Source organism: Carassius gibelio, chromosome A13 (genome assembly GCF_023724105.1).
Source record: "Carassius gibelio isolate Cgi1373 ecotype wild population from Czech Republic chromosome A13, carGib1.2-hapl.c, whole genome shotgun sequence".
NCBI lineage: Eukaryota > Metazoa > Chordata > Actinopteri > Cypriniformes > Cyprinidae > Carassius > Carassius gibelio.
This window is the reverse complement of record NC_068383.1, coordinates 25985415-26000510: the sequence shown is the minus strand read 5'-3', so window position 1 is coordinate 26000510 and position 15096 is coordinate 25985415. Positions and strand designations below refer to the sequence as shown.

The 15096-nt window shown below is 42.5% G+C and overlaps 1 protein-coding gene across 5 annotated transcripts; it reads right to left on the bottom strand.

Annotated features, from left to right (window-relative positions):
• Window positions 1-400: 400 nt before the first annotated feature.
• LOC128026541 (apoptosis-stimulating of p53 protein 2-like) lies at window positions 401-14315 on the bottom strand. 5 transcript variants are annotated; one of them, XM_052613800.1, is made up of 17 exons: window positions 13863-14315; window positions 13242-13389; window positions 12761-12874; window positions 11567-11634; window positions 11367-11453; window positions 11048-11222; window positions 9126-9307; window positions 8882-9052; window positions 8255-8438; window positions 5024-5119; window positions 4429-4944; window positions 3337-4037; window positions 2883-3017; window positions 2657-2793; window positions 2316-2482; window positions 1552-1751; window positions 401-1163 (listed from the first exon to the last, which is right to left on the bottom strand). In XM_052613800.1, the coding sequence occupies exons 1-17, from the start codon at window positions 13869-13871 to the stop codon at window positions 1122-1124; spliced, it is 3132 nt and encodes a 1043-aa protein (XP_052469760.1). In that variant the 5' UTR covers window positions 13872-14315; the 3' UTR covers window positions 401-1121. The 5 variants fall into 5 exon arrangements, with proteins under 5 accessions (XP_052469760.1, XP_052469761.1, XP_052469762.1 ...); XM_052613801.1 differs by having other exon boundaries at window positions 4429-4947; window positions 8888-9052; XM_052613802.1 differs by having other exon boundaries at window positions 8888-9052.
• Between the last annotated feature and the right edge of the window lie 781 nt (window positions 14316-15096).

The window sequence follows — 15096 nt, the reverse complement described above, 5'->3', positions numbered from 1 at the left end:
TGTTTTACATCTCAGCATGAATCTGAAATTCTGGAAAATCGCCGTTTTCTTTCATTCTGAGCATATTATATTCTTTCTTTCTCCGTTTTCTGGTTTGAGTCGTCACACAATGACAAACATGGTAAAATGTAATCTGAAAGAAATACAAGGCAAATCCAATCTGAATGTTATTTATATGAATATCCTACATAGACCCATACTAAAATATGTATATACACCCAAATAAATCACTTCTAATTTCAGAATTAGGGAGCTGGTCCTCACTGACTGTAAAGTGTGCTCTTGATGTTCATCCAAAGTGACTAACTTTGCATTCAAAGTATACATTTGACTGTAGGCCAGACATTTAGAAGCTTAGTTTACAGTGAAAATGATTGAAAATCAAGATGTGACAAAGATCTGTAAAAATAAGCCACCGAAGCTTCATTTAATAGCACAAATCATTCCAGACTCTAACCCATTAATATCAGAACAGAGTTATTAATTGTGAAGAATAACAGCATGATATTTGTCTTACTATATATTGACAAACCCACTTCACAGACGACAGTATTCATGTTCACAGTGTTTAATCATGTTAAACCTCCAGCTGATTGGTCCAGTAACTCAAGAGGATGAAGATGTAGAAACACAGGTTATGTTTGCTGAACACAGGAAAATCATGTCTCATGTACCATCCAGCTGAAGATCTCCGGCAGGTCAGAACATCACCGAGATCACACTCACTCACTTTCTATTATATTCCCTACTGGGCCAGAAATTCACTTTACTAGCACTGTACATCTACTTCATTTCATTTGTTAAGCATTGTGCATGAGAAAAATGTTAGCCAAGATTCAGAAGATCTCCAACACTATCAGTTTCCTTTCAATAAAGTACTGAAGAACAGCTTATGTGAAACACCTGTGATGCAAAACACAGGCCACCATTACATTTCTTTTTTTCAGTGGAAAAACTCTTGAAATATACAAATATAAAGTATATTCTAAACACCTAATTTCTATTCAATTGTTTTGTGATAAAAAGACAGATTCTTTTGTAACATATGAACAGTAACGGTCAATCGAGTAGATGGTCCGACGCCAGCCTGAGGAAGTTAACTAGTGTCCTCACTCAAGCACTTACGCCAGACTCCGCTGACGAGGTTTAATTCGTGGATACAACTGTTGAGGAGGAAGAAAACAACATCAGTTATAACACACACACACACACACACACACACACACACACACACACATGCAGTGATCTCAGTCTCAGGCACATTAGATGCTCCACAAAAACATTTCAAGACAGTTTATGTATATCAGTTGGAAATATCCATTCTAGATTTGCAAACATTGCATGCATTTTCTGAAAAACAGGCTTTAATGAAGCAATATTAACGTAACTGAAGTAAACTACATTGCTGAGGATTATGTGTCCTGTATTTTTAGATTTTAAATTACAACCTTCCTGAGTAAAAAACAGTTTGAGACACTTCTGTAGTGTGAAAGGCAGTAACCGTCTCCTGGCCCTGATCAGTGTCCCCCGTGTGAGTGTGTAGAGCCTCACCCCCAGCAGGTTTCGGGGCACGTATCCCTCTCCGCTGGCCGAGCGCACCCACCACCACTCGGTCTCGTCCTCGTCCTCGCGCCGCTCCACCGTCATGCAGTCTCCCGCTCTGAAGGACAGCTCGTCGTCCTGCTCGCTCTCGTAGTCCCACAGGCCGTACACCACCCCGCGGTTCATGATGCCCATCTTCTCCTGGACGCCTGAGCAACACAGAAACAAAGCGGTGAACCACACGCAGCCCAGGCCTGAACAGAGCACTCTGAGTCTGTCTACATGTGTTTATATTCTTCAGAGCCTTTTCTTGTTTCATGTGGTTTCATGTAAACATCACACTTTCATGTGCTAATGCCCGAAAAACTCAGTTCAGGAGATTATAGTGAAACTGTAGTTATGTTAAACCAATTCTACATCCCCAGGTCTGTGCTAGCGTCGTGTAGATGTGTTTTCTCCTCACAGGGTTGAGGGTTGTTGTCATGGACTGAGATCACTGCTTAATGAAAGAGTGGAAAGTTATGTTCAGTAAACAGAGGTTAGGACAGCTCTCTGGTCAAACGATGTGCTCACAGCTGTGGCAAACACCTTGTTAGGGTTTGTTATTTTCCAGTTCCTCCTAATATTTAGAGAGTTTGTGGGGAAAACAATGCATCTTTGCTCACGATCATCATTATTTCATCATTTGAGGTTTGATCTGCACATGATAAAGTGTTGATGTCTGACATGAGAACAGTGTGTTTCTAATGTGGCTCAGAGCCGCAGTGACTGACCGTAGAGGAACTGAGAGCACTGAGAGTAGCCCTCCTCCATCTCCTCACACTTGTCCGCTGCCGTCTGCATGTCGCTGTAGGTCATGGCAAACACGGCCGCCCCAGACTCCACCAGGAACTTACACACCTGCACGTTATTACAGGACGCGGCGCAGTGCAGGGGCGTCCTACACACACACACACCTGATTATAACCTGTTAATGTTGGCTTGACATGTAAGGGTTAAAACACTTCTTGTGATGATGACCAGCTGTCTGTAGATCCTCCTGCATATCACTCAAATAATAAATGTATTGCTGTGTTGCTGTTCACTGATGAAGAGCATGTGAACGAACCCTCACCATCCGTCACTGTCGGCGGCGTTCACATTGACTCCAAACTGCACCAGGAACTTGACGATCTCCGTGTGGCCGGCACACACTGCGTTATGCAGCGCTGTGATTCCCTCATCATTAGGCTGACTGGGGTCCTCCACCTGTAAAACACCTATCATCACACACCTGCCACATGCCCCAATTCATGACACCTAAAACACCTTCCCACACACAGTGAACTGGGACTTTCCTGGTAAATGACCCTTTGCACCAGATCGAACTCTCCCTCCAGAGATGAGTCCAGTAACAGAGCCAGAGGATTGAAGTGTACTCTCATGCTGTGATCGATGCGCTCAGATCCGTCCTTACGCAGGTTCGTCCTCTTACCCTGCACACAACACACGCTTACACTCATGCATCTGACGCATTAAAGCAGCATACATTTCATTTCTCATTTTATTATGCCCAGAGGAGCTGTGTGTCCAGGCTACTAGCTATCATACAAAGCTTATGACATGGTATGTGGTCTATATATATAAAACAAGTGCGACCAAAGTCATGTGACTTGTCAACACAAACCCATCTCAACTAGTGGCAGAACCTACTAGACCAGGAAAAAGATGCTTTCTGAGAAAACATCACATTTAATGTTGAGATGATACCCAGATCCCGCTGGCTGAGGTCTATAATGTAAAGCGTGCACTCACCGGAGGGAAGGGAACCTGGCCGGTGACCTCAGGAGGCTTCATGTTGAAGGAGTCCTCTGGATTGTCCTGCTCAGCGCCGCTGGGGTAAGGAGGAGGAGGATACGGAGGAAAGTCCTCGGAGCAGCTGTCAGGAGGAGGAGGAGGAGGAGGGCTGTCCGGCTGGGGCGGTGGAGAGAGGAAGGGAGCGTGGGGCTGTGGGGCCGGGTGTGGAGGTGGAGGAGGAGGGATGTCCTCTCGCTCAGTGTCTGGGGCTGGCTGCTCCGGTCCCTCGAGAGAAGCTTCATCAGCTCTGTAAGGATCTGCGGGCATCTCCTTCTCCTCTTCTCCAGGAGGACTCTCTGCGGTCTCCATCGCCGCCAGGGTGGTCTTCTGGTACAAGAGCTTCTGGATGTTGGGGCCGCCCGGGCCCTCGGGCTCCGTGATGGAGCTGCGCTTCTTCAGGGGTCTGGGTGCGTTGTAGAGTCTCTTCCGGAGAGCCTCTAGGTCCACGTCGCTCTGGCAGCGGTAGGGGTTGGAGATGAAGGGAAGCAGTTTGGTGGGACTGAGAGGTCTGGGGGTCCGCTCGCTCTCATGGCTCTCTGAAGCAGACCCTCCAGCGCTGTGGTCCGTCTCTGTTTCTGGGACACTGGATGAGTCCAGGTACGGGTTCTCAGGCTGGTTTTGAGACTGCTGGCCTGCGGGGGTCACTGGTTTACCATAAACTGCATGAAGACAAAAACAACGGTCGACTGATCAAAATAATCACAAATCATCTCATGCTTTATACTGTTTGCATCCACAGAACCAACAATCTCCACAGTGCACCGCGCCAAGTTTATTAGAAAGCTAGTTTAAGACCCTGATATACTTTCAAGCTAAAGCAAAGAACGAATTGATGTGGTGTCATTTTGAACAAAATCAAGCCAAAATGAAGTTTGTTTGAGGTGTTAGAAACAGCCTGCCAACACAAACCTTCCAGAAACGTTTGCTACAGCTACACGGAGCTACGATCAGCTACTCTTCTGTTGTTCTGCTAGTGTTGCTGCATCTGTTAGTCTGATGTGAGAGGGCTGCTGGGATGAATCCAGTCGTGTGTGTTGTAGTGTCACTCACCGCTGATGAAGCTGCTGCCACGGTTCTGGGTCTGGGGTCGGCTCAGCGTTCCCTGCACCCCATGTGGCTGCGTGTACATGGAGTAGATGGAGCTGGTGGCCAGCATCTGGGGCTTATGCAGGACCTGTCCGGAGTCTTTGGCCCCAGGAGGTTCGAGGCTGAAGGGGAATACTGTTGCAGCTGGGGGAGCCTCCTGTTTGGAGGGAAGAGTACTACCAGACTGGGATCCAGTGGGCAGCTGCTGAGCCGAGTGTTTACTCTTCCCAGGGAAGGTGCCGGCGCTGGGGGAAGCCTTGCCGTATCCCATCTGGCCACCAGAGGGAAGGTTGGCCTGTTTGGGTTTAGTTGGAACTGGAGGAGGAACCTTGACCGTGTTCTTGACAGCGCTCTGAGTGTAAGGAGACACAAGGTCCTCACTGCTCTGGTTCTTCCGTAAAGAAGCTGCCGGTGGATCAATGGACTCAAACATGGAGACCGGGCGCACCCTGGGGTCCCGCTTCAGCGCGTCTGAGTTATCTGCTACAGGGGGAAGAACAATTCAGAACACATTTGAGCAGAGACTAACTGTGTGTGGATGCGAGGCGTAGAGGGTCACCTTGGTTTTTAGATGCCTGGGCCACCGTGCGTGGAAGACTGGACGACCCAACATTACCGCCCAACTTCCAGTTAAACATCTTTGACGACACCTTACCTGAATACAGTCACGACAGAGAGAATTACATTTGAGTTTCATTTCACTGGTCACACTCAGGCTGTGTAGGAGTGAGGTCCCTTAAACGGAGTCACCGTTAACACACTTTTACATGTGAAGCTACATAGGGTGAACACATTACAAGTAACACAAGTTATTTGAATCAGATTACTTTGATTACGCATTATTTTCTACATTTACAAGAAATAAATTGTGCTTGTTAAGTTGCTGCATTTTTAGTTGTTCACCTAAAGATGATAATTCTGTCATCATTTACTTACCACCATGTCCAAACCCATAACACTTTCATTCATCTTTGAAACATGAATGAAGATAATCTAATGAGAACTCGGAGAGATTTCTGTCCCTTCTTTGAGAGAGGCTTCAAAAAGTTGATGAAGAGGGAAAACAGAATCTCTAGCTATGTTTCCATCCAAAGATGTGAATTTAATTTGTGCACAAAACTGGAATATTGCATAAAACATTTGAGAATTCAGCACCGGTTCCATCCAACAAGTCAAAGAGAAGAGACTGCCACTTCCTGGTAAACTGGCACTAAATATCACTAAATATATTAAGTAGAGAGTAATAATAAGAGAAATAATTTTCACATGTAATAAATGACTTGCGCTTCAGAGAGAGCAGATGTAACACAGTAAATGCAGTCATTGCTTTCAGAGGTGGATGCATGCTGTTTGGGAACGCAGTCATGTATGACAGTAATTATACAGAAATACTTCGATGACAGACTTTCCACAGGCATTTCAGAATGAACAAAACAACATATAGATGCAGTGAACGTGATCTGTCTTTATCAATGCGCATTAGGGCTGGGAAAATAAATTGATGCTCGGGAATTGAGAAATGATTCAGCATCAATTCTGAGATTTTCCGAATGCATCGTGATTCTTTCTTGAATCGATTCTGAGCTTAATTTTGAACAGCAGAAGGCACTGCATGCTTTAGAAACACTCGTACTCTGCTCGTTTCCAAATCCTTACAGACACCTGAACCTAAAATAATAATTCAGAAAAATCTAAAAGGTTGAAGCGAATTACAAAAGTGTTCACAGTGGTCTGTGTTTACATTACTCTTGCTTCATAAAAGCATTGTAAGATGAGGTGACTCTCACTCTTTAGCACTCTTCTTCATGAGCATCTGAGTGTGCAGATAAAAACTAGATTAGAGCGCCATCTGCTGTTAAAATCTAAGCTCAGAATCCATTCCAGAGGAATCGCGATGCATCCTGAAAATCTAAGAATCAATCCACGAATCGATTCTGCATCAATTTATCGTCCCATTCCTAATGCGAATGGTGGAAGTAATACGGTAAATGTTTCCATCATAGTTTATGCAAAAAAAATTCTTATCGGATAAAAAGTTTATCATAATCTGTTGTGCGCGTAAGTTCTGTAAGTGCATTTTTAGAATTTATGCGCATCTTGGTGTTTCCATCCAGCTGTATTTTATGCGATTATCCAAAATGCACATGGAAACAGGTGGATGGATGCATAGCTACTGTTAGTGTGAATGAACCAAACTCAAACGATCCCAGGATAAATCCCAGAACACATTATCCATGTATGAATCTCTGTGTGAAGGGGCTTTAGACCCAGCCTTACGATTCTTTCTGATGATGACAGACTTCATCACTACAGAGTGTGTGTTCAGTCCATTTCTCTTAAACATATCCTGTTCAGCACTGAACGGTCAAGCAGTTCCAGCTTGAGAGTCTCTGCATTATCCTGTCCTCTCTAGTGTTGTTGTGTTACAGGGAAGACCAGCCCTTTTAGAGGACTTGAATTAGTGTCATTGTAATGCTACAATAGTCTAGAAATCACAGATGTGGAATGACAAACTTCTCTAGGAATGGCTGAGAGGGTCATCCCTTTGGCTTTCAGTTGGACCGCCTCCCGTTGCAGGGTTTGAGTCACCACCATCTTGCAGTCTCAGTGAAAACTGGAGGAATGCTGCCAGTTAAATAGGGTTTGTCACAGCATTAAGGAAATTGGCAGCAGGTGCCAGATTAACACCAGTGATTTTGGAGGTTTTTTGTAGTGTGCTTCAGAATACAATTAATTTATGAAATATGCTTAAAAAAACAAACTGTTGGGATAACTTCAAATTGGACTGAAGCAATGACCTTAAAATGTAGTAAATTGTTGGATGCACTCCAGTTTTAATCTTTACTGTATATGTGACTGTCAATGGTGGGACAGAAATCTCCTTAGTTTCCTTAAAAATGTTTATTTGTGTTTCAAAGATCCAGAGTCTTTTGGGTTTGGAACGACATGAGGAGTAAATGACACAATTTTCATTTTTGGGTGATCGGTCTGTTAAACAGATAACTCTCTGAATGAATGGGTTAGACAAGTCTGCACACTCCAGCACAGACTAAAAATGCTGTCTTTTCTGTAGATTTAGTCTATTCTTACAAAGGCACTATGCAGTAACTGCATATTTTGTCTAAAAGTAATCATTTACACACACACTTCCACTCTGGGCAGATAAAGGACACATTTGATCGATATGTGTTGACATGACCTTGTGTTTGTTAGTTCGGTGCTCTACTATCTGAGCTGCAGGACTGGAGTTAGACTCAAACGTCTCTCACAACAACACAGCTATGCACCCGAAGGTCCTTAAAACAGGAACGACTGAACTTGACAGTAAAAGTTCAATTCATACGATTATTTTCTACATTTTACAACGATCATCTCAGTTACTATCATAACACTGGTTCCTTACGAACAAAACAAAATGATTCCTTCCAGATATATAAAAAAAGTTTGCTATCCATCAAGTCTAAGTTACTGTTTTCTTGTACCAAATTAAATTTGCTATTTTTGTCTCTTATGATAAAGCTATGAACTGTTCATCTGTGGCTGAATTCACAATATAATATAATTACAGCATCTCAATTGGACCCCAACTCAAAGATAGAGGAAAATCAGATCAACATGGTGTTGTGTGCATGAGTGCCATCTCTACTGCTAACCTGCAGTAAACATGAGGTTTAAGAAATAGATAAAGAGCAGAGGAAATAATTCATTTGTAATAACTGGATCGTCCTAACTGAACACACTGAAGAGACAGCCCAGGTCCTCGTGTCGTGTGACCCAGTGATCTGCAAACCTGAGTCTGGGTGAGGGGTCTTGTCCTGATGAGGTACAGTCGCTGTGCCGTCTGGGTGAGTGTGTTTAGTGGACAGGTCCTGTTTCACGGGACCCCTGGGCATCAGAGAAGACTGGATATAAGGACCAACAGCAGCCACACGGGCCGGTCCTGTCTGCTGCGCTGTCTGGCCATCTGAAGGCAACTGGAAGAAGAACACATCTGACGTGAAACCACACACCCATCATAGCTAAACAAGGAGTGTGTGCCTGATACTGAGTTCACTACACACATTCATACAAACATTCAGCTTTTCAAAAAATGCTGTGCTATAGGCATAAAGACTTACGGTTTTCACACTTTTTTTAAGGAATGAATGGTGTGAATATCACATTTTTACATTCACAATATCACATAGCCTCTCAAAACTCACTCTTTACATTTTGAGAAGAAGAAAAAAGCCTATAAAAGCCTTTTGCTGATGACTTTATGTATAACAACTTTAAATTGATTGTCACTGAATGAGTGACAGCTTTTTTGTTCCTTCATCATGAGGCCAACACTCCCTGTCCAAACCTTCAGCCTCTCTGACTTTTCCTCAAATCCCCGTTAATGAATGTGCCGCTGTGAACAGAGGAGATGTCTTACGCTCACGGGGAGGTTCTCTTTCTGCAGAAGGGCGGTTTTCTTCTTCCACAGGCGATCTCTCAGCTCACCGACTCGTCTGTCCATGCTGGCCACCTCCTGGTTCCTCTTGTTCAGGTTCTCTCTCTGCTTCTGTAGTTTAGCGCTCTGCTCCAGGTTCAGGTTCTTCCTCATCTGGTGAACACACACACAGGTGAGATGTTTCGACAGAGGCCTGAGCCTGTGATGAACTCTCCTCTGCTCTTACCTGTAGTTCTCTGTAGAGTCGGTCCAGCTCGGCCACTGAGCTGTGGTTACTGTGAAGCACGTCCAGCTGGCTGTTTTTCAGGGTCTCCAGCTGTTTGTTCAGTTCTTCCACTTTAGACACGGCGACTACCAACTCTTTCTGCTTCTGGAGGAGTATATTGTTCATCTGTTCCACCTGCTCAACTAAAACAAGCACACAGACAGAATAACCTCCAGTGCACAAGCTTAAATCCTGCGCTGAAACACTGAACGAGATGACGACTAGTACACAAGAATATTCAAATGAGTCACAGGAAGAATGTGGTCAGTTTAGGAGCCTCACACATGACATGGCTGCTGGGAGAGGTTTATATGAATGCATCTCTGAAGGGAGCTCACTGTCTTCAGCTCTGTATAATGCATATAATGCAGTATTTCATAAGCGCGGTGTTGCTTTTGTTTACAGCGGAAACCGTTTATCGTTGTATCGCTGCTGCTCCATAAGTGCCACCTGCTGTCAGAGCGTGAATCTGCATCTCATTCAAGCCTCTGCTGTTTGTCTTTTATTCAGTACAGTTTCACAAAGCAGAAGTCAGGACATTCTGTCTTTACTTCGAAATTATACAATTACGAAATTATACAATCTATTTTAAATCAGAAACTGCTCATTGCATTGCTAAGAACTTAATTTGGACAATTTTTAAAGTTGATTTTCTCATTATTTTTATTTTTTGCTCCCTCAGATTCCAGAATTTTAGATAGTTGTATCTCTGCCCAAAACTCTCCTCATAACAAACCATACAGCAATGGAGAGGTGATTTATTCCGTTTAAATGTTAAAATCTGAATTTCGAAAAACTGACACTTAAGACTGGTTTTGTGTCCAGGTTTGTGACCATTAAGGTTTTGTGGTCCAGGGTCACAAATTAAATGGAAAAAGCGCAGACAAAGCCTTCCTCTGCTGATATGAAGATATTTATTTTATTTGTATTATTTATTTGATTAGGGGTTTGTTTTAAATGGATACTGCACCACAAAATGAAAATGTTGTCATTATTCACTTCCCCCATGTTTTTCCAAACCTGTTAATGCTTTGTTTGTCTTAGGAACTCAATTTAAGATATTTTGGATGAAAACAGGCAGGCTTGTGACTGTCCCATAGACTGCCAAGTAACTTACAATGTCAAGGAATACTTTGTATGTGAATAAAACAGCCGCACCACAAGGATACTCTGTTTTCTTTCAAATCAAAGCATAAATACAGGTAGAAACAGCGCATCCTTGTGGCGCGGCTGACACAGAAGAGCATACGCAGCATAGAGACTGTTGACAAAGGAATTGTTTAATAAAGTCGTTATTTTTGTTTAATTTCAATTTAGTTTTATTATTTGACATATTTCAATTTCACAAAGAAATGTGCAGCATTTTGTCTGAGTAATAATAAAATTTATACATTTTAATTCATTATTTGATTTAAATCTCTTGTGTTCTTCTATAGAAGGAATATTCCTGTATCTGTAGCCGTTTTGGAGCACGCAAACGTTTCAGGAACTATAGGGACCATGACCGTAGAATGGTGTGCAGTGTTAAGAAACATGGTCAATTTATTGTTGATTGTCAAATTAATCATTCATGGCTGCTCTAGTTTTCTTAGAAGAGCTTGTTAACTTTTGTGCTAGTTAACACGCACATGATTCATGATGATGCACTTAGAAACACTTTACATTTGAACATCATGAAATTACTGTATGCTTTTATTCAGAATCATTCTGTGCACATCTTTATAAATGAGGCAGCATTTTAGCCAACCGTCATACAGAGAGCACTGAATGCATCATGGTGTACTTTGAAAAGCTTGTTACCCAGACCACACTTTAATCTCCAAAAGAACATGTGTGTTATATCAGCAGCAAGACTGTTAGAGATGATACTGATCAGCGCTCACCCAGTTTCCCATTGCTGCGGCGCTTCTGCTCCACCTGTCCCTTCAGAGCCCGCACCATCTTCAGCTTGGCCTCCTGTTTGTCCACCGCGTCCCTCAGATGCTGCAGCTTCTTCTGCTGCGAGGACGTCTGCTGATGTCTGTGCTCCTGCTGCTTCAGGAAACACAAGCGCTGCTCCTGCAGGACACAGAGAGGACAGCGGGACGCTCACAATCACCCGATGCACACTCACTGCTCACTTCATATCAAGATAACACCTCTGTCACAAAACCGTATGTTTTCGGTTGATGTCTAATCTTCCACTGAGGTGTTGTCCTGTACCTTGGAGGCCAGGAGCCGCTGCTGGGAGTCGATCTGACGCTGCTGTCTGGCAGACATCTCCTGCAGCTCTGACAGAGTCATGCTCACCTGCACACACAAACATCACATGCTCATCTATCTCCTGCTCAACTAGACTGCATTCCTCTCATGCCTTCTGAACTTCTGGATCACGTTACACAGACAAGTGCAGACAGACTCACTCCGTTCTCCGGCCGTCTGTCTGTGTGCTTCTGGACTCCGTTCCTCTTCTGATTCCCGCTCCTGGAGTCTGAAACACACACACAAACACAAGCTGGAGCCCAGAGATCCTGCAGAAGACACCCGAACACAAAGCCTGAACAATGCCCACCTCAATTCAGAACCATCTACTCACAGACACTCATGTTAATTCACAAAAATACAATCAAATAAACTAATAATAGTTGTTGATTTCATGGGTTTTGACCCGTTAACTTGTATTCTACTAAATAAAATTATATGACACCAACATCTTAGATCCCAATTCAAGTTAGGGTTCTCCATTACAATTTATATAACAAACAAATATGAAGTTCAAACATCATTACAAACAAGTGAACAGTCAGTAAATAAGAATAAATACAATCAACCAGACAAATAAATAAATAAATAGATCAAATGATGAGATAAATGTAAGATGCTTTAGATTTGTAGATGTTCAAGTCCAGAAATGTAATACTTCAATGTAAAAGAACACAGCATATTCTTCACTTTATAAACTACATGTATAGATTAACTGTTAAACTTAACATTAAGGACACTGACAGCAGTTGGTAAACCGGAGTTGGTTTGTTCATTAAAGTGTAAGACGACACGAAAGAGAAACCCAGTCTGGGGTTTGTGCAAGTGCTGAATGCAGTTCTCTTTCACATTGTTTTGTGCTTTGCATGCTTTAACCTCTTCTAATGCTTTTAAATCGACTGAATGTTTAAATTGGCAAAGCTTTAAAAACTTGTGCAAATGATTGGGTAGGACACTCTTGAGTCAAAAAGAGAATTTTATTTCTCATTTCATGATCCCTTTAGGCACTTTATATAGCAAAACAATTTACTATAGAGTTGTGCAATGTTTTAAAAAAATATTCTCTTTACATTTCATAATAACCATCCATTTGTACTAGCTCCTGTAATTAGACTGGTTGTTAGCAACCATTTTTGTTGACCGGTGTTGAATATAAAAAAAAAAAAAAAAACATTGTCAAAAACTGAGACAATCCTAAGAATTGGAAAAGTCATTTTGATTGTAACCCATACGGTGAATGTGCTTCTGTGTGATATTTAGATCCAGTTAGTCTGTGACAGAAGTGAATACAGCAGTCCTTCCCTGTACCTCAGTGAGAGCTGGGGTCTGAAGCAGGGGTCTAATGTGTGTGTTACCTGTGGGCAGGTTGGGGGATCTGCCCTGACGCAGAAAGAACCGGACCTCGGGCCTCTCCTGTCCCCACTGCAGCAACAGATCCATCATCCTCTCGCTCTCGCCCACCGCTCGCTCTGCAGTCATCACACACACACACACACACACACACACGTGTTCATACACACCCAGAACACACAGCGCACCAATGTAGCATCCAACAGCACTATCTGCTGATGGCACTAAAGTGTGGTGAAAGCCATAACAGAGAGAGGCAGCTGCTAGCAACTGGATCTTTATCTCGTGGCAAATCTTCCCCAGAGCTTCACACAGACAATGTGATCTGGATGATTCCTTTACTGTGTGGCAATACAAAGATTAGACTGTTGTGTGGTTCTGCACATGTTCTCTGAACACAGAGCCATGTGGAGCTCTAGATCCATCAGATCTGATCTGAAAGACTGCGGTGTGATACTGGAGCTCTGTTCTTCAGCAGAGCCTCACCTGAGCCTCTCCACACTTCAGCCAGGTGACAGCTGGACTCGCCCGGCTCCTGACACAGCCCCAGCACGTCACGACACACGGTCTCCGGCGTGATGGGCACCTCGGTGAAGTGCTGCTCATTGTTACTGAGGAACACAGTCAGGAACATCTGGAGAACACCAGCAGAGGTGGAGGACGAGAGGTGGATCAGGGACAACATGACAGATGAAGCACGACTCTATTACATTCTTACTATGAAACAAACTTTACTGGTCAACTTATATATATATATATATATATATATATATATATATATATAAATGTTTTACTTGTAATGAGATACAGTGTGTGTGTGTGTGGGAGGGGGTCAATTATATTAATATGAATTTGGAAAAGAAACATTCAAACACAATTTAAATCAATGGAGATTAAACTCTAGATTGACTGACAGACAGACAACACAATATATATCCCTTTAAATCGTCAAGCCTGAAGCACAATTAGATTAAGCACGAACATTAAATAGAAAAGTCACACGAGCGATGGTTGACAACATCGCAGGTAATATCTTTTCAGATTAGAGATTAAAGAATCAAAACACACAGTTTTTCCTCTTATGTAAGTGGGAATATGAAAGCTCACCGGCATCATTTTCGCGTCGCGAGAACAGGAGCGATGTTTTTCCAACAAGACTTCAATTCGGATCGGACTGTACGGCTGTTTACCTTTTAAAACGAGTTAAAAATACAGATATTTGTTCAAAACAAACCGTCCAGTCCTGTAACGTTCTTCGTCTTGTTGTTTTTTTCCTGTAACGTTACTAGATTAAAGAGTCCCGAGGGGCGTGACGTCAGAGGCCTTCCCAAACTTTCCTTCCGCGAGAGTTTTGCTGGCGAACATCGGTCGACGGATCACGAATACCTTTAAGTGTTGTATTTACCGCATAAGCAGTTAAATGTTCAGATACCCATACAAGTTCGCGTGGAAGTGTGTTTTCTGTGTCTGTTATTGCAGTTCAAAGTGTTTTTCCTCTCGTTCCCTGGCGGACGCCTGTTGCTGGAGAGCGTGACGTCACGCGTAGGGAACTCCTCCCCCTGGAAAACCTTGAGGAGCAAGGGGCGGAGCAAGATGACGACGAAGATCATTGGTTCTATATAAATATTACAGTAGCTGATGGGAAAAGAGAAGCGAGTTTTTTTTTAAACTTTAAATCAGTTGAAACAAACCGTTTATGGGCGCTCGAGTCGATACTACGCTGGCCTGGGACTTCTGCTGGTAAAGTCGTGCCAATGCAAAGAGAAACCAATGTTTACAATATAAATATAACTAAACATAAACGACCAGAGCTGGGTAACGTTAGGTTACTGAAAAATTGTAATGCGTTACTGATTCCAAATTACATGACAGAAGAATTTAGTTTAGTTACGTAGTCCATTACTTTACTCACTTTAGGTAAACTCAAACTTTTTGATTGCTTTTAGATGACTTTTGACCTATCTCGTTTATCATATTGATTTAAATAGGATACTCTTGTACCATATTGATATAAAAATCTCGTTATTAACATAATGAAGTGCACTAAACATTACATTAAGTCAAGTTTTCCCCAAAACAAGTTTAATGAAAAGCTATTAATTAAATAAATACATAAAAAATACATAATTTTCAAATAAAAACTATCAAAATAAAACACTTACTAAAAATAATAATAATAATAATTTGTTGCAAGAGAACCGTGAGCATGCAAATAAGATACTTAATCATCAACTTATTGCCTTTAAATCTCTGGGGGCATTTCAAATAAATATGAAAAGTGAAAGAGATTTGGCTGAGAATTTGTGCATTTGAATGTGTTTGAAATGTAAAAGCCATCCAA

Coding starts and splice junctions, on each gene's coding strand:
- LOC128026541 (XM_052613799.1), bottom strand. Junction 5,120..8,254: donor GACCCCTCACCCAGACTCAG/GTTTGCAGATCA, acceptor GACTGTATTCAG/GTAAGGTGTCGTCAAAGATG. Junction 4,948..5,023: donor CCAGGCATCTAAAAACCAAG/GTGACCCTCTAC, acceptor TTCCCCCTGTAG/CAGATAACTCAGACGCGCTG.